The following is a 22,423-nucleotide window of genomic DNA, read 5'->3' on the forward strand; positions in this document are numbered from 1 at the left end:
GCAGATTGGTAGGTGCCCGGTGACGCGGGAGTGGGAGTTTCAACTTGGGCAGCCCCGCCTTGGGCTCCGGCCCGTGTTTTGCGCTTTCCCGCCGGCTGCGCCATGTCTGTGACTGCGGGCGGCAGCGGGCGGCTGGGCCGGCTCAGCAGGTTGGGGGCCACCCCCGGGACGCCGTGGCTGGGGGGCGGCGCGGTGGCGCGGAGCCTGCAGGCCGAGCTGCTGCAGGAGACGGAGGAGGAAGAGGTGGCAGCAGCGAGCGGCGTCTCGGCGTCCCAGGGCGGAGTCCCGCTGCCCCACAAGCGGAATGGCGGGCTGATGGCTCCGCAGGGGGGGGCCCGTTGGCCGGCCCGGGCCTGCTCGATGCTGTGCTGCCTCCTGGCCGTCTCCGCCCTCGCCTTCCTGCTGGCCATCGCTTGCCTCGTGCTCAAAGGTGAGGGGCCCGCGCCGCGGAACTCCTGCGGGACTGTCGGTCCCGCTCGCAGCCAGGGAGCAGGCGCCTGATGCCTTTCCCGGCCGCGGCCGGGACCCGTGGGGAGAGCGGGGACCCGTCCGAGCGCCGCGGCTGCCCCGGTGGAAGGCGCGGGCCTGGCGAAGAAGCAGGAGGAGAGGGGAGAGTGTATTTGCTGGAGCTCAGCCCCTCCCTCCCTCCGGGGGGGCCTGCCCTATACACCATGGGTGGGCTTGGCCACGCTGGCCCTCTCATGGTAGCGAGCTTGATTAAGATTCTACACTGACCAGAGCTGTGCTGAAGCAGGAATGTAGCCCAGATCTCCTGGCTCCTCTGCTTTAAGCTGAGTGTTTTCTGAGCTGGTGTCCTTAGACTTTGCTGAGGAGATGCAGCAAAGTGAGCCCCTGCTGAGTGGTGGTTTCTAAAATTGCTGTGTTAGAAAATGCTTCATAACTCATTTCTCTCTCTCTGTAGATTTGCGCTCTGAGAAAGAGAAAAATGAAGATGGCATAGAAACTGGCTTGTTAGGTATGCATTCATATGGTTCTTTCAGAGCTCCTGCAGCTCAGAGGAGACTAAAAACACTTTGTTATTTATAACAGCCAACTAGAGTAAATATTCAGATTCTTTGGACAAATGCCAGAAGCTTGTGTCTACTTGATTGCTTCTCCTAACCATAACTGCCACATAACAGGCAATGGAGAGTATCTTGGCTGGCCAGAATCCAATCATGTAAAACTCAGAAGAAACTTTTATGTTAAGCACATATTTCTCAGCATATATTGGAATACAGAAGAAATTAATATCCTGACCAAAAATGTTAAATAACAATTAATTTACCATGATAGAAATGTAGCCGTGTTAGTCTGGTGTAGCTGAAACAAAATACAGGACTATGTAGCACTTTAAAGACTATCTTGTTAGTCTTTAAAGTGCTACATAGTCCTGTATTTTGTTTCAATTAATTTACCAGTTGAGTAGTTGATGGACACTTCCACATTCCTCCTTTGAAATGTGCAAGAGCCTCCGCTGGGCCTCTTACACATTTCAGAATTGAAACTCTGTGTGCCGGGGCCAGTGGGAAGTCCCGCTGACTCTGGGCTCCTTGGAGGTTCTTGTGCATTTCAAAGTGGCAGCACCCGCTTGGAGTCTTGGGGTCAGCAAGGGACTCCACATTTCCCCAGAACGCGGGATCAGCTGGGGACTCCCAAGCTCTGTGCACTTTAAATGCTGTTCTGGAGTTCCCAGCTGAGCCTGTGCTCCATTCAGCACTGCCCCTTTGAAGTACCCCCTTCCCTCCCCTTTGCTGCCTCTATCTGATCGAGGCAGCAAGGGGGAGGGGAGGATCGACTAGTCCTTAACCTCCTTAGTCCTGCCTCGCACCAGGTCTAACAGCCCCTGTATGCGGGAGGGCGGGAGTCCCAGCAGGAAGCTGTGTCCGCATGGTGTCCAGTTGACCAATATTCAAGGCTCAACAAATTATAGAAAGAGCAGAGACACTAAAGAGCCCCGTCCTGGGCTGCTACCTACCTCTGCTTCTCCTTTCACTTCCTCTGCCCCCGTGCTCTGCTCTCTGCTCTCTGCTCCCTGCTCCACTCCCCGTCTCCCTCTTGCCTTTTCTGACCTCCTCTGTCTCCTGTCCTCCTCGGCTCTCACCCTTCACTCCTCCACCCACTACAGTGTTCTAGCTCGCTCCTCTGTTCTCCCCTCTCCCTCCGTTACTCTCCTCCGTCTCCTCTCCCCTCTGCCTTCCTCCATTGCTCTCCTTTTGATTGCGGCGCTTTCTTGCACCGGCACCTCTCCCCCTGATGTCAGGACGCATGCACACTCTGGCCCCGCCCTAAGCCCTCATGTGGCCCCGCTCCCATCGCAGGACGCGGGGCGGCTCAGCCCCATCACAGCTCGCCAGCTGCCAAAATCTACTCGCCATGGGCGAGCGGATTTGTTGAGCCCTGCCAATATGAATGTAACTTTGTGTATCTGAGGTTCCACTGGTCCCTCTAGCCCAGTGTTCTGTCTTCCTACAGTAACCAATACAGGATGCTTAGTGGGGAATGAACAGAAAAGGATACTTAGTAATTCATCCCCTGTTGTGTGGCCTTAGCCAGAGGCTTAGGCTATGTGTACACTGACAATTTAACGACACAACTTTTATCTTTCAGGCTGTGTCTGCACTTTCTCAACAAAACTTCTGTTGTTCACATATGCTTTTAAAAAACAGTGAATGACAAAGTTTTGCTGCAGCAAGTGCACTTGTGAATGCTGCTTTGTCGACAGGACTGCTCTCTTCCTGACACAGTGAAACCTGCTTGTTGGGATAGCCTCAGAGGTGGCAAAATGCTTCTAAGTTCACATATGCTGACTTTTAGTGACCGTGCAGTATTGACACAGCCACTAAAAGCTGCATAGTGTAAATTAGCCTCAAGTATTTTTTTAAAAAAAAGAAAACCTGAAAGTCAAAAGTTTTGCTATGGCAAGTACTAGTCTGAATAGTGCATTGTTAGCAGGAACTCCTGCCAACAAAGGTAACCTTGCTCGGGGATGGAAGTATTTTGTCGTCAAAAGAACTGACAAACAGCAGCTACACTGCTTGACTTACTAGAAATGCTTTGTTTCAGTGATGTAGAACATTCATGCTATATTGCAAATGTGTGTTCTGTGAAACTCTTCTGAAATTCGGTGTTATAGTAACTTTTCTTTCTCCCGCTACTCCCAAGGATTTTGGGGTCTGTTTGTTTTAGCCTTGATGACAGGGCTCTCGTGCTGCAGCTTTTCTTGGACGGTGACTTATTTTGATTCCTTTGAACCAGGAATGTTTCCTCCAACTCCACTTTCACCTGCACGATTTAAGTAAGTAATTTAATTGCAAGGATTGGATTATCGACTTATTTATTTACAAGACATGGTAGATACAATTCGAGCAATAGCTGTGACAGTTTCATATTGCGTCTTATGTGATCTGGAGACACAAGAATTGGATAAGTTTTCTGTGTATACATATGTTAATGGTGAAAAAAATACCAAGCACAGCTTGGTATTTATCTGGTATAGTCCTATTGTTTCTGAAATCTTTGAAACAGATTTCAAAAAAATTAAGTACCCTTTAGCATGCAAGACTTCAAAATAACTTTCTTCTGGCTGAAGAAAGTTTTAATGTGTTTCCTGAAGTTAGGGGTCAGTTAACACTTATCTCTGGTGTATCCTGCTGAGTTGGGTCTCAATAAGGCAATTTATGTAAATCAAACTTAAGCAACTACACTAAAATGTTACTCGCATCAGTATATCTTGCTCTCTGAAATTAATTACCATCACTACAAGAGGCATAGAATCTAAGTTGATGTATTAGATCAGTGTTTCTTAAACTTTTTAAGACCAAAGAACACGAAACAATTTTTTTAATGAGGAACTCCAAAGGTGGGGTGTTTTTTTTTTTTCTTTTTCTTTAGCCCAAAAAAAGGTGTGTTTGGGAGGGGGTTATTGAGCCCCCCCCAAAAAGACAGCCATTTTGGACTCTTGTTCTCTATGGCACACATCCGACTGCCTTGTGGCACACCGGTGTACCATGGAACACAGTTTAAGAAACATTTTATTAGATCAATGATGTATTTAGTGTAAACACAGAATTACTTACATAGACAGTTGCTGCCTTTCAGAAACCATCCCAGAATGTCTCCCACTGGCAATTAAATAAGTGCAGGCACTCCTGGTGAGGATGTGCATTGTTGATACAAAGAGTGTAGTATGGACATTATAAACTGATTGTATCACTGTGGTGGCTACATGTTAGTTTGATTAATTTTGAATGTAAATGAGCTCAATTGAAAATTCAAGAAGTGCGGATTTACAAATCTCGTGCTTCATTTGTACAATCGCGTGAGAGTGCCTTTTCGAAAAAAGGGTTTTTCAAAGAAGAAACCACAGTCTAGACAGGTTCTTTGGGGGGGGGGGGGGGGGATTTTTAAAAAAAACCAATACTCCTCATTTTTTCCAAGAGTACAGATTCTTTCAAAAAAGTGGCTTTGTTTGTTTGGGTTTGTTTGTTTCAGAAGAACCCCATCTAGGCCGTGGCTTCTTTTTCGAAACAGCGCTCAAACAATTATACAAATGAAGCGTGAGATTTGTAAATCCGCGCTTCATTTGAATTTTTGATCAGGCTTGTATTGATTGACTTGACATGCTTTCAGTAAAATAAGTTGTCAAGTTAAATCCTTTTTTTCCATTATGGGGTGGAAAAACTTAAGACATTTTCATAAGAATAGAAAGATATCAGTTTAATTGCTCTCTCAATGCCACTTACGCTTTTTTACCTTTTTTGTGTGGATCATGGAGGGATGTTAAGTAGATGGTTTGATCATTTTAATTTTAAACATATCTGATCAAGACTGCCTTAATATAATTTTTTCTTTATAAAATGAACAGACCCATAATAGAATACAAGGACAAAATTTTGTATATTCATGTTGGGTCATTTTTCCAGTTTTGAAATTATGCTTATGTATCAGTATAGTTTTTCATTGTTTCATACTGATTGATTTTATTTGTTTTCAAAGGGTAAATACACAGGTTTTGCTGCTTTCATTAAGAAAAGTCAGCAAGTTCTATTTCTGTGTTCTAAATACAGGCTAAGTGTGGGAGGAGTATTCAAACTGAGTTTCTTGTTACTATGGCACATTAAGATAGTTGGAATAGTGTTCATTTCATTTGAGTGTTTGGTTTAAAACTTTTTATACTGATTACTTTTGGAAATTTTAGAGAGACATTTTAAATGCTTCAAAGAATGTCTGTAAAAATATGTAACTTGCCATCAAGATTTTTTTATTTATATCAATAAAAAAATATTTGTGGCAATTTACACATATAAATTGGACTGAGAACTTTACAGCCTTATAGACATAGACATAGACAGACAGACAGTTTAGTTTCTCTTTGTGAAATTTCTAATGGCAAATACATGCATTTTGTAAACTGGCCAGCAGGGTGGGTGCTTGCACTCTCAATAGCTTCCATACCGAAATTGTAAAGTGTCTCCTCTCTGGAGTTTCAGCAGAAACAAGAAGTCTGGTGGCACCTTAAAGACTAACAGTTTTATTATGGCATACATTTTGAGTTGCAGCCCAGTTCCTCAGATGCAAGAAGTGAAAGGAAAAGAATCAGTAGGGATACAGAGATAGGAGTGCTAATTCAATTAGGGTGGATATGGATAAGAAGGTGAGAATACCTGAAGGGGAAGGTTACTTATTGTAATGAGAGATCCATTCCCAGTCCCTATACATACCCATTCTGGTGGTGGTAAGTTTGCCTAGGAATTGGAGTTCAGTAGTTTTATGTTTGCAGTCTGTTGTTGAAGTTTTCCCCTTCAGATATTCTCACTGCTATCCACATCCACCCTAATTGTAACACTCCCATCTCTGTATCCAGACTACATTCCTTTTTTTTTTTTCCTTTGTTTCATGTATCTGACTAAACTAGGCCTTGTCTATGCTGCCTTTTGGCGGCAACAACAGTGAGAGCATTTACAATACAATGCAACTTTTGTCAGAGAAAAACACCCGGTTTTGATGATAACAAAGTTCCAGCCCTGGGAGGGACTTTTTTCTATTCCCCTCCCTTTATTGTCGACAGAGCCAATATTGAGTCTGCTGTTTGTGGTGTTAAGAGAACTGGTTTCTGACAGTATTCCACAGTTCCTGCTCTGCTCAGTGTTTTGTTGATCTCTGCTGCCCTGTAGGCATGTTCCCCTCCCCTTTCAAAACACTGGGAAATATCTGACTAAGTGAGCTGCTCCATTTGGGAAGCAAATCACTGGAATGTTCCTATTCTGCCCTATAATAGAAACACAGTGGCATGCAGACTGCTGCGGGGGAGTACTGGAGAGACTGCTATACTGCTTTGATATTCCTTAGCACAGAGAGCTCACAGAGCTGCAAGGGAATCCCAAGAAGTGCAGGGGTCAGCTCTGCCTTCCCACAAAACTGCACTGTGAGATGCTTACCCACATTGCTCTGCTCTTATCTGTCAACATGGTGCTAGCAACGTGGACATGAGATGTCAACAGTGGGAGGCAGAAAAACAAGTTTGACCATTTTTTACTTTTGGCAACTTTTGTATGTCAGCCACACTTTTGTCATCAGACCTTCCCAGAGTAGAGACAGCCTGAGTTGCAAATCATGAAAGCTTATGGTATAATAAGATTGTTAGTCTTTAAGGTGCGCAGACTTCTTGTTGCTGCTGCTACTGAAATAAACTAACATGGCTGCCTGCTTGAAACCTCTGGAGCTCCAGTAATCAAACCAAGAGCAACAGGTTGAAAAAAATCTCCTTAAATGTGTTTGAGTTCTGCTGTTAACTCTCCTGTTTTAATGCTTTTTTTTAAAATCCTAGCAAAATATTATTAAATATCACTTGTACCTCACTTAATTATAGTGTTTCTAAATAGTTTTTTTCAATGTAGATAAAAATAGGGTCCAAAGTGTTAAGTTTAAGGAACTTGTGTATACTGAAAAAATAAGTGTGTACAGTATTATGTCATACTAGTACTGTGTACAGACAGTCCCCGGGTTACGTACAAGATAGGGACTGTACGTTTGTTCTTAAGTTGAATCTGTATGTAAGTCGGAATTGGCATCCAGATTCAGCCGCTGCTGAAACTGATCAGTTTCAACAGCGGCTGAATCTGGATGCCAGTTCTGACTTACATATAGATTCAACTTAAGAACCCCAGGCATCCCCAAGTCAGCTGCTGCTGAAACTGATCAGCGGCTGATTCCAGGAAGCCTGGGTCAGGGGCTTCCTGTAGTCAGCCACTGGTCAGTTTCAGCAGCGGCTGACTTGGGGATGCCTGGGGCAGAGCAGCTGGGGTGCTGCCGGGTTGGTCCAGTAGCGCCCAGAGCGGCGCTACAGGACCAACCGGCAGCGCCCCAGCTGCTGTACCACAGGCGTCTGGAGCAAAGCCGCGGAGCACGGGGGCAGCGGGACAGCCCAGACGCGCCGTGGCTGTCCTGCTGCCCTCGGGCTCCACGGCTTTGCTGTGCTTTGCTCCTCGTCCCCCTGGTCTGCAGACCAGAAGGACAGGGAGCAAAGCGGCGGAACGCGCGGGCAGCGGACAGCCCAGACGTGTGTCTGGGCTGCCCGCGTGTTCAGCCGCTTGGCTCTGCTTTGCTTCCCGTCCCCCTGGTCTGCAGACCAGAACGACAGGGAGCAAAGCGGCGGAACACGCGGGCAGCAGACAGCCCAGACACGCGTCTGGGCTGTCCGCTGCCCGCGTGCTCCGCCGCTTTGCTTCCTCTCCCTGGTCTGCTGGAGACCAAGGAGAGGGCCCCGTTCGTAACTGCGGATCCGACATAAGTCGGATCCGCGTAACTCGGGGACTGCCTGTATTGGAATTGGTATGTCGTATGTGCTGAGCACCCACAGGCAGCCCTCTCTTTCTCCCTCCTGCCAGTGGCAGACGCTGTCAAGTAGCTTGTCCCCAGGAGGCACTTATGGGTAGGCAAATCAGTAAGAGGAGGGGCAGACACATTCCAGGTACCACCCAGGTGCAGATGCCAGGAGTGGAAGGGGTGGGACCATTCTTTTAGCTGCTGAGATTCTGCTTTTACAGTCCTGCACAGCAACTGCCTAAAAGAGCCTGGCTAGGGTGGTGACTTCTGGCTCCCTGCCCGAGTTTGGATGCAGAGGTTCCTAGCAGCTGAACCGGGTAGGGAGTGGAATCTGCCTTCTTCCCGGTCAGGCTCTCTTAGGCAGCGACAGAGCAGCAGCTGTGAGGGGCTGGTGTTAGAGCAGAAGAGAGATGCTTTTGTGTATGGGGTCCTTCCCTACAGAGAGTAGAATGTGCCAGGGGAGGCGAAATAGGAGGACAAAACTCCTCCTCCTGCAGGTAGTATGGGGCAGGGAAAGTGCAGTGATCCTGGGGTGAGCATCCAGTCTGATGCACATTGCCTCCCCTTGATCATGGCCCCTCCCAGGGCTACAAAACAGTTGCCCTGGGACCAGTAATTTAAAAGGGCCTAGGACTCCAGGCTGCCACTGCTGCTACAGGAGCAACAAATCCGGCCACAGCCCTCTAAATCACCGTTGGGGCCCCATGCAGTACAAGCAGTGCTGAGTGGTGCCTGGGAGTGGCTAGCCCTGTCCCTCCCAAGGCCCCAGAGCAGAGCCCCAGATTATAATGGGCTTGGTGAAGATTGTCACTGGCCCTCTCCCTCTTTTTCCCCTCTCCCATTTCTCTCTCCACAGGAGGCACCAGTTGAGTATGGGGCATCCTCAGAGAATGGGTCAGTAATAGGTGGGGCCTAAGACATGGTGGAGGGTCAAGCACCTCTTGGGAAAACTGGAAGTTAGTGTCTCTGGTACTAGTTGTAAAATAATTGATTTATCAGTTTTTAAAAAAAACCTATTTCACACTTAATTATGGCATATTTTGGGGAAATAATCTGGCACTTGGATCTTTTGATGACTTGATCTTTGAAAGTTCAAACTTTTTTTGTAGCTGGACTCAGGGACTGGTTAGAATACAGGCCCAGCTGTCCTGCCAGCAGCTTCTTTAGTTATACCTCAGAACTCTTCTGCAGGAAACGTAAGTGCCTACAGATTTATCAGTTTTTATCTTGGGAGATAAAGCAGTCCTCTCCAACAGACAACCCTCCAACCAGAAGCAAATCCTTTCCAGCAGCCATACATCACACTTCAGATACTCACCCAGGAACCTACCCTTGCAACAAACCCCATTGTCAACTCTGTCCACATGTCTATACCACAACACCATCACAGGATGTAAGCCACAACATCAGGGGCTCATACAACTCATCACCTACCCTCTTCTCCTCTCCCCTCCCCCCCCCCTCACCCCATTTGTCAGGAGAGTGCAACTCTTCCTTCCTGCAGAACAGTGGAAGGTGAGGGGGTCAGAACATGGCAGCAGGGCAGGGATGGAGCACAAGCCATGCTTCATTGGTAATGAACAGAGGGCTTACTGCAGAGGCATCAGCTAATAGCGTCTCCTGCTTCATCCAGGTGGCCATGCGAGGTCTCTGAATCAGAGTGATGGGGAGCAGATGCTTAGAGAATGTGGCCAGAAACCTGGACCTTATGCTGCAATGTTTTGTACTGCAGTGACAACAGACTACTTATTGCTGGCTTGGCATGGAAAATTGTCCTATTGTGGAGGATGGAATAAAGCAGGCCTTCCCAGAAACCTTGTGAGAAGGATTAGAGTTCCTGTACGAGAGCTTTATGTAGATGTGTGGCAGGGATTCCTGCTCCATCTCAGACACGTTAACAAGCCATTTTGGGGACCAACTGCTGTGTAGACACAGTGGCTGCCACAGATCACACCCAATTCCCTTAACCCATTTGTAGCATGATGCAGACTCACCGGAAGTGCTCTCCTGGGATCAGTGGCCAGCTGCGAGATGTCCTGGGAGGAGGGTTTTATCTCCTAGGTTATGAAAAGGTCCTAGCTGTCAGTGACATGGGTTGCCATACTCTCCTGCTGATCACTTTCCTTTTCTTCTTCTTAGGATCACATGCAGCTACTCATAGAAGCTGTATGTTTGTGGTGATGATTCAGACTGTCCCTTTGCCTGCTTTGCCTTCTGGTATGACTGCCTCAGCTCTTAATTTATACGCAGCACTGCTTAGCATCCCTGGCATACTTCCATTCTCCTCCATGCCCTTTACAATCTTGGCATAAATATTTGCGTTTCTTTTGTTGGTTTATAGTTCTGCAAGAACAGGTGGGTCTCCCCATATAGCCGTGAGGTACAGGATCTCTTGTATGCTCCGTTCTGGTGCTCCTCTGCAACTTTGGCCACTCATGCTCAGGTGTGTTGCCTGCTTTACGGTCTGCTGACCACACAGGAAATGAAATTCAAATTTTCCCAGGGCTTTTCCTGTTTACCGGGAAAGCAGTAAAATTGAAAGTTGAAGTCAGAGCAGTCCCAGCGGGACACCTTCCAGATTCCAGAAACCTCAACTTTCACAGTGCTGCATCTCCGCTACTGTGAAGTTGTCCATGGAAAGTTGACTTCAGTGTTACTACTTGTGAAAAGCTAGAGTATTGAAATTTACTTTAAAGGTCCTTAAAATCGATGTAATTGGCTTGGTGATGTTTACTCATTGTTCAGCTTAATCTTAGCTGCATTAGGTCAAATTTCTAAAATCCCAGTGTTGAACAGGTCTGAGTCTCTTGAACATTTAACCCTTAACCGGATGGAGACTGCACAAAATTAGCAGCTTGGGAGAATGTTTCCATATATAGGCAAGTGTTTTTATTATTAATGTTCTGTATCTGAAAAGAGTATTTCATTACCATTGCTGAAAATACTATCAGTAAAATCTGATGTCCTCAAAATGTTTAATTACACTAGGGAATTACCTCCAGAGTGTGGAATAATAGATGAATGGAAAACATAATTTTCTGTAATCAGTTTGAAATAAGTAAGCACTCTTCTATATGTTCACTGTTAAACTTATTCATATTGAACAGAAAAAACTTCTGAAATTATTTTAAAAATCAGCTTTAGTCTTTCATCTTAACTAGTGATGGAAATAGTAGATATTTATGAAATTTCTATTGAATATAAGAAACTTACTTTTCATTACCTCAGAGCTTTTTTTGTCTGATGTGTTTTCTCTGGTATTCAAATGTGCAGACCAGACTGGCAATCCATATGGTGTCACATGGGAAATTAATACTTGGCACTGTGCAACTGATTTCTTGGAACACCTGCTTGAATTTGGCACTGTTCATCAAAAATGCAGCCTTATTATTGTCTCTGCATCCAAACTTTTATAAAACATGTCAGAACTAAAAATTATTGAAGCACATTGCACACTTTTTCATCTTTATTGTTTTAAACACTTATATGTGATTAAAGCTTTTGTAATGCTTCTCCTTTTGCATTGTAAGAAGTAACAAGTACTCTAATCCATCCATTTTTAAATAAACATTTATTGCCTGTGATGAGCTACTTATTGTATTAGCATAGTTCAGAAATGTCGTTACCCTTCATGACAGTCCTTCTAGAAGTTCAGCACTCTGCTTACTTTTGGTGTTTCAGTCACCATGTGGGTTTTATGCTTTATTTCCAACAGTTTATCTCCAGGACACAGGAGGATACTTAAAAGGGAATAGAGGGAAACTTGTGAGAGTAACAGCAACAGGGCCTGTTGCCTCTGAACATATGCCTTTTAAAAATTTCATCTGATCTCAGTGTGGGTGTGTGATAAGGGCTCTCACTTCGCTGCAGTGAGTCAAGGCTCTCCACCTCTGAAGTTGTCTGTGCCAACACCAGTAAAGGTGAGGGCTCTGCCAAGTATTTGGGTTAAGGTGTTTTGAAGTCCTTAGTACTGAACACTATCCTCAGATGAAATTCTGTGATGCAATGCAGCATATATGCTGCATCTCTTCCAGCAAAAAATTTCTTCATCCACTTCTTTCATGTGTCTGTCTTAAACACACTCGCACACTTGTCCAATCTCTTGCCTCTGTGCACATGCTCATAAAGTGGGATAGAAAAATGTACCTGATGCTTGAATATCAGAAATCTAAGCATAAAGCCTGTAATCTCTATTTAAAATGGACTGGATAGTTCCGTGTTTTTCCTTAGGGAGACGGCTTGGCTCCTTGGTGCTGCAGGTTTCAGATTAGTAGGGTGAAAGTTAACATTTATGGTTCTCTTTGTTTAGGAGACATCCGGGAACATGCAAAGAAGCAGTGACAGCAAGCATGGTTACAAATAAAATCTTGTTCGTTTTTAAGTTACATTATCGCACATACCTACACAATTTGAAAGAACCCCAGCAATAGCCAATGCTGTAAGCATGCTCAGATATCCAAAGGTGGCTAGTGGGGCTCTGGATAAGTCATCAATTAAAGCAGTGGTAGTCATTGAGGGATGGTTCCTGCTGGAGTCTTCCCACCTCAGCCCAACCAAAGAAACTCTTCCAATGTTCTGACCAGGCCTAGTAGTTTGTGCATTATACTTTCTGATGTGCCCTGCTGTTCATAGATTGTTCTGAGGTCTCTTCTTTTCTTGACTTTTATGTTCTCCTGTTTGCATGCTTATTCCTCATCATCCCAAGTTCCTTCCTAATAGAGCATGGTGGAACTTCTATTCTGGTGGTGTTTGTGATCTTGATATATGGCTCACTTTCTGATGATTTTAGTGGTAGGTGTTTACATTTGGAAATTTTTAGCAGCTGTATGAAGGAGAGCCTTTACTGCTGCCTTTGTATTCTCTCTCCCTTTTGGGGTATTCCTTCAAAATAAATCATTCTAGTATACCTCTCCTATTGTTCATGCCTACCCAACAGTTGGAGGGGAAAAAAAATGTTCTGACTTTAATCAGGTTTGGCTGTTTTTGTTTTTGGTTTTACTGTAGCAGCTTAAACTTCATACACATCAGGAAAGTCTCTGGTTAGTTTTTCCTGCAGAATGAGCTAGCAGGGGCATTGTTGGAAGATTTAAGAACACTTCTATATAGTATGGGCTTGCATTCAATTAAACTTCGGAACTATGAAAGGGCTGCTTCCCTGCGCTGCAGGAGTGGTGAGTCAGCCCCGGGGCAGGCATGCGCGGGGATTTTCCAATGCTGTTTGGGGGAGGGGGGGAGAATCGGGCCCGGGGGAGGTGTGCGCTGGCTTCCCTCGGGGGGGGGGGAATGCTGGGAGGAGGCAGGTGCAGGAGATTCCCTCCCCCCACTGGCACCCCTGCCCCTTCTTCCCACTCCCCACCTACAGAAACCTGTCCCCACCAGCACCCTGTCCCAACTGGCACTCTGTCCCCTGCTGTAGAACCCTGTCCCCACTGGCACCCTTCCCCAGTACTATGTCGCCTGCTCCCACCAACACAGTTGGGGCCACATTAGTGAAGCTTTGGGGGGGGGGGCTTGGAGGAGGTTTTTTTGGAGGGGGTTTTTTGCACCTCACTTGTGTGGCCCCAACTGACTTTTCTGTGGGTCAGTGACCCCTGACTCAAACAGGTTCCCTGCCCTTCTTATAAATAAAGACAATGCAGAAACTTTTTGTGTTTGACGTAGTATTTTATTTAAAAATGAAGCCTGGCCAGCCAAGCCCCCATCTGGCCACGGCATCATAACACTCTCTGTACTCCCCTTTCCCCCAGACCCTACATCTGAGCCTATCATACACTGGAACCCCCTGCCCTGAGCCCCTCGTATACCCCAACCCAAATTCCTGAACCCTCACATCCAGAAGTCTGTGGCTTGCTTAGTACCCTAACCCTACATCTGATCCCAGCCTGGAGCCCTCTCGCCGAGCCAGCGTCCCCTTATCCACCTCCTCCTGCATCCAAATTTCTTCCCAGAGCTTGCACCTCTTACCCCTTCCCACACCCAAATCCCTCATTCCCACCCCGGAGCCTACACATCCGTCTCAACCCAGCGAGGGTACGACTAGACTGCAGCAGTTTTTCAGGATTCTGGAGATCCCAGAAACTCTTCCGCATCCAGGGATGCGTTTGTTCTTCCGCTTCGTTTAATGGAAGAGCAAACATGATCTTTCGGTAACCCCTATATGCCTCTTTCCACGAGGAATAAGGGGGCTTCCAAAAGAAGGGGTTTTTCTGATATTTGGTCCGGTCTAGATAGGCCAAATGTTGGAAAAACTTCTTCCTACAGAAGAATTGGGGGGGGGGGGAAAGCAGCAGTATAAGGGTTGGTGATAGCAAGTGATGGAGAGGAGGAGAATAGAGAGGGTGGGGCTTCAAGGAAGGGGCGGGGCAGTAGATCCTGGCTTTTTCTGTCATTTAAAAAGTGATCTTGGGTGTAAAAAGGTTGGAGACTACTGCCTTAAAAGGTGTTAATTGCCTATCTCTGTGCTTTAAGGAGGTATTTAACAGCTTTGCATTCACTGCCAGGAGCCCTTTTGTGGAGGTAGATATCTAAGCCAGATCAGCTCTTTTTCAAGAAAAACAGGTGTGTGTGTGTAGGGGTGGGGGGTTGTTCCAGTTCTCTTATACTCAGTAGCCCAGTTAGAGCCCATATCCTTTGCATTTGGGGGACCCACAGTCAAATCCCAGTTCTGCTGGACTTGGAGCAGGGACTTACCAGGTCTTCCAAGGTGAGTGCCATAATCACTGGGCCATTGGTTGTATGATTACGATGGATCTCAGTGTTCTAGGTTGTATGATTACGATGGATCTCAGTGTCTCATATTGAAGCTATTCCACTGTTTAACTTAAAAAACAAACTAACTGATAATTGGAGCAGGGACTGAAACCTGAGCCTTCCAGGTAAGTATTGTAACCACTGAACTAGTCATTCTCTCTAGCCCATATTGTCTAATTTGTTTCTACTGCATTTTGTTTATACTGTATTTTAAGAATGCTGGTAGTTAATATGAATGTTCACAGGTTCCCAAAGAATCAAGTAAGTGCTCAGAGGTGGACCTGTGTGGTAATGGGTGGTGATAATACAGAAGACAGTGCATTAGGGATGTGAAGGACTAGTCAACTATCCAATAAGCAAATGCTTATTGGATAGTTGACCCATTAGTTGCTTTATCCCTGAGGCAGCAAGTTGGGGGAAAGAAAAGGGGTACTTCGAAGCAGCAGCACCGCGTGAAGCCTGGGGCCAGCCCCCAGGCTCCACATGGCGCTGCTGCTTTGAAACACCGCATGCACCAGCTGGGTTGTCCCCAGGCTGCACGTGGCATTTCAAGCAGCAGCCCTGCATGGAGCCTGGGATCAGCTGGGGACTCCTCCACTGACCCCGGGCTCCATGCAGCGCTGCTGCTTTGAAACACCATGGGGAGCCCAGCATTAGGCTCCTCATGGCATTTTGAAGCTGCAGCACCGCACGGAGCCCAGGGTCAGCGGAGTCCCCCACTGATGTCAAGCTCCACACAGCACTTTCACCTTTGAAGTGTAGCAATAACCCTAGGCCTGTTGCTACGCCTCAAAGGCGGAGGCGTCCTATTGACTAATCAATGCAAAGTGCATCGACTATTCAATTAATGGATATTTAACATCCTTTATAGTGTATTCAAATCCCAGTCTGAGTAGAATTGTAAAATTCCACTCTGAGGCAGGTAATGGTAAGAGGCTTAAGACCTGAGACACATACTCTGCAAGAACAGAAAGGAGATTGGCTGTACCTCTATCACCTAATTGTGACTACATGTATAAATAGCAGTGACTGAGGTATTACGCTCTGCTGTGCCATACAAAATACAGTACCCTCCCATTACACAATATAATACAAGTGCAAGGGTGGTTACTGTTAAACTTGTGCATGGCAACCTTAATTCACAGTTTGTTACTGTGCAGAGTCAGCATTCTTTTAATATACTTACAATTTGTCATCCTTGCATCTTTTGCTTTGTATTACTCTGCAGCGGAACTTTGGAAAGCATTTGATCGACTATGCAGGCTTTGTTTGCTTTTTTTACAGTGGACTCTGCAACATGAAACTGTTCATAAAAAAAAAAAAAAAATCTCCCAAGTTTTTCTTCCTGAAATAGTCTTCAGAAAATATAATGAATTGAAGATTGATCTGTGACTTGGTTCAATTAGAAAAGAAAAGTGACTCAGTTCTGAGATATTAAATTCAAATACTTTACCCTGATGCAGCCATGCATTTTTTTCAAGTTAAAATAGAACCGTTGCTGCGTGTTGTACTAAAGACTTTGCAAAGGCTTTAACATCGCACTTCTAAATGCTTAAGTGTATTCTAAGTCTCTAAATAAATCGTATTATATTTTAATTATTCCATGCTACTCTCTAGAATGCTGCACCTCAATTGTGTACCTAGGCTGCTTTTTTCCAAGGCATGTTGCGATTTCTGCAATAAGTTCAAAATTGAGAGTTCTTCATATTTGTGGTTCTTCATATTTGTGGGCCATATGCCTTGTATTGCTGAACCGCTTTTGAAATGTTTCAATTTTTTTCTCTGTTCAAATGTTTACATTTTTATTGTTACTTGTGAAAGAATTTTTACTCTAACTCATAACATATTTTGTCTGCTGGGGAAAAGCTAAAGGCTTGTGTATGCTGGTAGGAAACTTCCATCTGTTGGCACCTAATGAGGGATAAGAAATGGCTGTAAACACTGGGATTTGGGTAAGGGATGATGTCATCAAATGCACACAATCTAATGAGAACTATTATGCCAGCCACAATGATCATGGTAGATGGTAAACCACTAATTCCATCCAAAGAACTTTTAACTACCAACAGATCTACTGACCAGTACCTTTCAATGAGGCATTGTCTACTTTATCACGTTTTCTCAACAAAACTTATGTTGACTGATAAAACAAAAATCACCACAGAGTGTTCACACTTGCTCCCTCTAACAAAACATGTTCACTCCGGAAGCCCCATTGAATGTGAGCAATGCACTTGCCAGTATTATCCCACAGTGCAGTGTTGTGGGAAGGCGGAGCTGATTGCTGTGCATCTTGGAACCTCAGTTCTCCCACAGCCTCCTCAGCTGCCTGGAACCACATGAGAAGTCGCTCTGTGAACTCTCTATACCTAAGAATGTCAAAACAGCTCATCAGTTTTCCCCCCAACTCCTGCAACAGCAGTCTGCTTGCCCCGTGTTCCTAGTGCAGGGCAGAACAGGAGCGGACCAATGATGTGTCCTTTGTTCCCCTAAGGGAGCAACATGCTCGGCTGTCTTAATGCTTCCTGGAGCTTTGAAAGGGAAGGAGTGCATGCCTACTGAGCAGAGCGTTTGGGCAGGCATTGTGGGATACTTGTGGAAGGTAGTTCTGTTGATAAATAGCAGTGTGAACACTGGCTCTTTGCTCACAGTAAAGGGAGGCGAAAAGTCTTAAGGGTCGAAGTTTGTTGGTGCCAAAATTGGGCATTTTTCCTGACACCAACTGTATTGCTTTGACTGTTTTGTGGCCAAAAGTCAGATTTTGGCAACAAAACTTAGTAGTGTAGACAAGGCCAGAGTCCCATGGAGAGGAATACACAGATTAACTGGGCATAACCAGTAAAACATTTTCATTTTACCTTGTCTAGTTTTTCAGTTTGTCCTTATTTGTCTTGTCTTAACACTTTCATACCTCCAAGCTACTCTTTCAGTCTGTAGACTGTTAGCCTTTCACATGAAACTTGGCAGTGCTAACTTCAGAACCATACAATTTTAAGTGAAAGCTTAAGTTTTTGTGGCAAAATCTGCAGCTACAAAATTGTGGAAAATAGAGATCTGGTGATGATATGCAAAGCTTGTATTCAAGCATACTATTGCTGGCCAGAAAAGTATGGTGGAAAGGGATTCATAGACTTGTTATAAAATATGGTGAGAAAACAGTTTAATTCAAATTTTCTTCCCCCTCCTTTGGTCGAACAAAAAGATGGGATTTGTATGATGTACTGAAAAATACCACCAATGATGTATAAAGTGTTCTTGGGTAAAGACAGTTTGGTGAATTCTTAATATGCTGATGTCTCCTGGAACTCCTAGAATATCTTTCAATACAATTCCGCTTATCCCAGTTTTGCCTTCTGTTTATTGTTTAGGGACACTTTTTATGTAACAAACTCCTCCTCCCCTGCTCTCCCTCCACCCCCACCCCAGGATATTCTCCTCTTAAAATTAGGGATATTTTAGACTTCATGACCAGTCAGTTCTGTCATATGAATAGAGAGGTAAACAAATATGCTAGTTGTATGAGGTTTTTTGTGAATATGGGCAGAAATTAACTGAGCCCAACAAAATCTTATTTGCTTCTGATAGTCCCAATCCCCTGAAAATCCATTATGTTGCTTTCCAATCCTCTTAAATAGTTGTTACTTTTAGAACCATAAAGGCTTTAATATACACTGAGTAATTTTGAGAGTTCTCATTCTTACTCTTTTGTTGTATTAATTACCATTTTGTTTTTCTCTCCAGGAGACTGACGGGGCATTCCTTCCACATGGGCTATAGTATGGCAATACTGAATGGCATTGTGGCAGCTCTCACAATAGTATGGTGTCTCATTTGAATCCTACACTGGTTTGATGGTGATCTACAGCAGTTCAAGTTATACACAGGAACTACTATAAACTGTCCAGTCTGCTTTTGTTTTTACAACACTGTGGAATGATATTTTACATCTCAAATAGAAGTGTCTGACATTCACTGTATGCTTCAGATTTATAGACAAATCTTTGGGTTTTTTACTTATAGGATGTTTGCCTGACTTGCATTGAGTGAGAGGAGGGAGAAATGCTATATGGTTATTGGCAAAATGTGAATTTTTCATTTAAAAAAAATATATTTACAAATTGAAAAAAATTTAAACCCCTTGGATGACACTTTTTATTCCTTTCTGATAGCTGGAAGTACTGGTAAGAATACTAATACTACAGAATACGGTAGCCCAGTGGCTTCATAACATGATACTGATTAATTTAATCCTATTTAACATGTAAAGTGTTGCTAATAAAGGCTACTACATTTTTTTAACTAAACATGCTATTTAACTTGTACTTGGTCTAGACAGTGAAAACTAAATTGACTTTCATTGTCTAGTCAATTTTATACTCTGGCTTGCCAGCATTTACACGATACTTGTTTACAACACTGTAGAAAACCCTTTATTTAAATATTTCATTAGATTTTTTTAATCAAAATTTTTCACTTCATATTAGCTTTTATAAACTACTCCCCCTTGTTTTGTAAATAACCCAGATCTTGTGCCTAAATGACCTGATAGTGTTTTTTACTTGGGAGTAATGCAGCTATATGCTGCAGCTACTGCATATGCCAAATTTTTCACTATGAAATTGTGGAAACTTCTTCACTTTGTGCTTTAGAATATAGACAATATTTCTTCATATTTTTACATAGTAAATAGATACATAAAATCAGTTCCAGTATCTGTAGTAGGGTGTTTTCAGTAAAGAACTGTAGGAGTTATTTTTATGGCTTTTTGTATCTTTGTGGATCTCTTAAAAGGATCAAGAATTTATCAAAGTTAAAATACAGTTGCATAATTGTTGGAATTTCATTTGTCTTTTATGTTGCTTTAAGATGATGTATATTGGATGTGTTCTGTAACATGTTTGTAAAGATGATTAGAGCAGTGGTTCTCAACGCGGTGCCCGTGGGTGCCATGGCGCCTGCCGGGCCACTTCTGTGTGCCCGCTGAGTGATTGGGGCCGGCTCCTCCCCTGGGAGCACAGCAAAGGGGCAGCGCCAGCCCGGGGCGCACAGCACATGGGTGGCCCTGCCCCTGGGTGCATGGGCTGAGCCGGCCCCGGGCGCACGGCGTATGGGCATCCCTGCCCCTGGGCACGCAGCACAGGAGCGGTGCCAGCCCCAGGCGCACGGCGCATAGGTGCTGCTGACTCCTGGGCATGCGGCGTATGGACATCCCCGCCCCTGGGCACATGGCACAGGAGCGGCACCGGCCCTGGGAGTGCGGTGCATGGGCGGCTCTGCCCCTGAGTGCCCGGTGTGTGAATAGCCCCGCCCCCAAGCACCTGGCAGCCCCAAAAGGTTGGGGACCACTGGATTAGAGTATCAAACTCTTGTGAAAAGTATGCGAGATTCATTTCCAGATTACAAGTTAATTTATATAACTTGAAAAATTAATCTCCTACAAAATGTATAAATCAGCAGTTCTATTTGACTAGATTTAAACAAATCCATGATTAAAGTTGACTACACTTTTAAAATGTATTGTTTTGCATATAAGGGTGTGCCTATTTTCTAACATATTAAACACTTACCATGAAAAGATCTGAATTCAATATATCAGCCTACACATGTACAAGTAGCGTTAGATTTTTTCCTCTTTTTTACATTAAACAGAAAATAGTTTAAGATCCAAACACCTACTAATAAAATGTAGTCAAAATTGTTCTTATTTGTATAGCACTCAATTGGTTTGCAAATGTGCCTTCAATTAATGAATACATCTGTATTAAAAATTCCAAAGTGTGCGGAGCCTGCAGCTGATTCCAAGTTCTGCGGAAAGGCTGTGCACAGTCCAGGGTCAGCTGAGAAGACCCCAGGCTCCACATGGCATTTCAAAGCGGCAGCGCAGCATGGAGCCCGGGGTCAGCAGGGGACTCTTGAGTCCTCCCCTGACTCCTGGCTCCATGAGGGCGCTTCTGCTTTGAAATGCACAGGAGCCCCACTGGGGACTCCTGTGCATTTCAAAGTGGAAGTGCTCTTATGGCACCCAGGCTGCACGTGGAGTTCCATGTTCCACCCAGCAGGGCTCTTGTACATTTCAAAGGAGGAATGCAGAAGTGTCTATTGACTAGTAGACGCAAATTCCATTAACTACTCAACTAGTAAATTACTCGTTAGTTAACATCCTTACTTTAGAGAGGACATGCAGAATCTTTGTAATACAAGTCTTAGTTTCAAACTTTTAGGTAGACAGAATAGGAGCAAAAGTGAATTTTTGCAGTAATCCATGCAATCTATATTACAGTATCAAAATAATGGGGAGCTTAAATAAATTTTTAGCTGCTCACTACTTGAGTTTTCATAAGAGAGAACCTCCAGCAAGTCTCTTGAGTAGCATAAATTTATGGGCACTTCCTGGCTTATTGAAAATGCTTTTCTTCACTAAGCATAGTATATTAGCACTAGTGGCAGCATAATGGTGTCTGCTTGATTATAATTCATCTCCAAAGTATACAGTAAGTAGTAGCAAAAATTGTAAGATGTAATTTGAAATCAGTGTTTTATTACTTTACTGGGCTACATGATTGCTCCTCAGTAGGCTATTTCATGTGTATATATCACCTCTTTTAGGGCCAAGAAACATTTAATCTTGCATGATAACACCTGATGGCCTAGTTAATTTTGACCTATTTAGGTGATAAGTGAACATTATAGTAAAAACTTCAACACTATGATGAAGACGCACTGCAATGATTTTTGCCAGCTTATGTATCATATACAGTTAATGGGCTTGTTTGTTATTAAGAAACTTGAAACTCTTCTGATGTAATGCTTGTGATGCCTTGGTTAAGAGGTCACATAGTTCTATGCTATATATTTTTATATATGTGTGTAAGTGCATATATATAATGTTCTTTTAAATTCTACTTTTACATGGCCAATGGAAAATCCTTCAGAAAGATTCAAAGAACTTAGTTTAAATCAGTCACGATCAAATATGTTGTAGTAGTAATAAGCAACTTAGACTAGTGAGTGGGTCACATGAGCGGCCCTCCATCTCAGTGGGCTGCAAGATTATTGTAACAGACAGTCTCCTGGGATCGAAGGGTGTGCTGGTTGAACTATACCAGTGCTTTGATTAGATGCAAAGGAAGTGCACAGCTCTGTGTTGTGTGCAATCACCACCCACCTCAGGTAACAGCTTCTATTATGCATGTGTCACTTCACTAACACTTGTAAGAAAAGGGGGGGGGAGGGCAAGCTATGTGGCTGGAAACCAGTGGAATTTGGCAACCCTGTGACTGGGCAACAATAAACAATGTTTTGTGGGTCTCACACACAACCCCAATGGACTGCATGTGGGCCACAGGTTGTCCACCACTGCCTTATAGGTGGTCATTTTTTTGGTAAAAAGTCTCAAAGCACGCTCACTGACAGTTTAATGGTTTATTCTGATCTCTTAACTGAAAGTTCACTGAGTCCAGAAAAGATGGTATTCATTATGTAGAATTTCTCTGCTAGTTGAAAAAAAGCGCACCTATGATGCCCGTTCAATAAAAATTACTCTATGTGTGCAGCAGATGGTGGCTTTGTAGTGCATTTGTTCCACTATTCTGTCTGTGTATATCCTCTCATGTCAGTGGATCATGGATGAATATAGTGTCAACTCATTGACACCTTTATATTTGAGTTATTTGCTTTTCTAGAGAATGGCGAAAGTTTAAAGAGTGGGGGAGGACAAAACAGCCTTGTTGACTTTTCTGCTTTCCACCAAAAGAGTGACAATCTACATCTTAGCAGTCCATTATAGAAACTGAACAAGACAGCAAAGAAAGTGGAATGCTAGGACACCTGACAAAAGAGCATTCAG

At 44.1% G+C, this 22,423-nt stretch overlaps 1 protein-coding gene across 10 annotated transcripts; it reads left to right on the forward strand.

Moving 5' to 3' along the window:
• The first annotated feature begins 19 nt into the window (after positions 1 to 19).
• On the forward strand, positions 20 to 20,152 carry ARL6IP6 (ARF like GTPase 6 interacting protein 6). Of its 10 annotated transcripts, XR_016350033.1 has the most exons (8): positions 20 to 430; positions 923 to 976; positions 3,166 to 3,298; positions 8,937 to 9,023; positions 9,967 to 10,044; positions 10,169 to 10,270; positions 11,543 to 11,747; positions 18,319 to 20,152. XR_016350033.1 is itself a non-coding variant. In XM_089779728.1 (5 exons), exons 1-4 carry the CDS (start codon positions 103 to 105, stop codon positions 8,992 to 8,994), a joined length of 573 nt encoding a protein of 190 aa, XP_089635854.1. In that variant the 5' UTR covers positions 20 to 102; the 3' UTR covers positions 8,995 to 9,023; positions 18,319 to 20,152. The 10 variants fall into 10 exon arrangements, 2 of the variants coding, with proteins under 2 accessions (XP_089635854.1, XP_089635853.1); XR_016350034.1 differs by lacking the exon at positions 10,169 to 10,270; XR_012905164.2 differs by lacking the exon at positions 8,937 to 9,023.
• Positions 20,153 to 22,423: the final 2,271 nt, after the last annotated feature.

Source organism: Pelodiscus sinensis, chromosome 7 (assembly GCF_052426305.1).
Source record: "Pelodiscus sinensis isolate ZL-2025 chromosome 7, ASM5242630v1, whole genome shotgun sequence".
NCBI classification, from domain to species: Eukaryota; Metazoa; Chordata; order Testudines; family Trionychidae; genus Pelodiscus; species Pelodiscus sinensis.

Coding starts and splice junctions, on each gene's coding strand:
- ARL6IP6 (XM_089779727.1), top strand. CDS start 103: ATGTCTGTGACTGCGGGCGGCAGCGGGCGGCTGGGCCGGCTCAGCAGG. Junction 977..3,165: donor CATAGAAACTGGCTTGTTAG/GTATGCATTCAT, acceptor GCTACTCCCAAG/GATTTTGGGGTCTGTTTGTT. Junction 3,299..18,318: donor CTTTCACCTGCACGATTTAA/GTAAGTAATTTA, acceptor TTTTCTCTCCAG/GAGACTGACGGGGCATTCCT.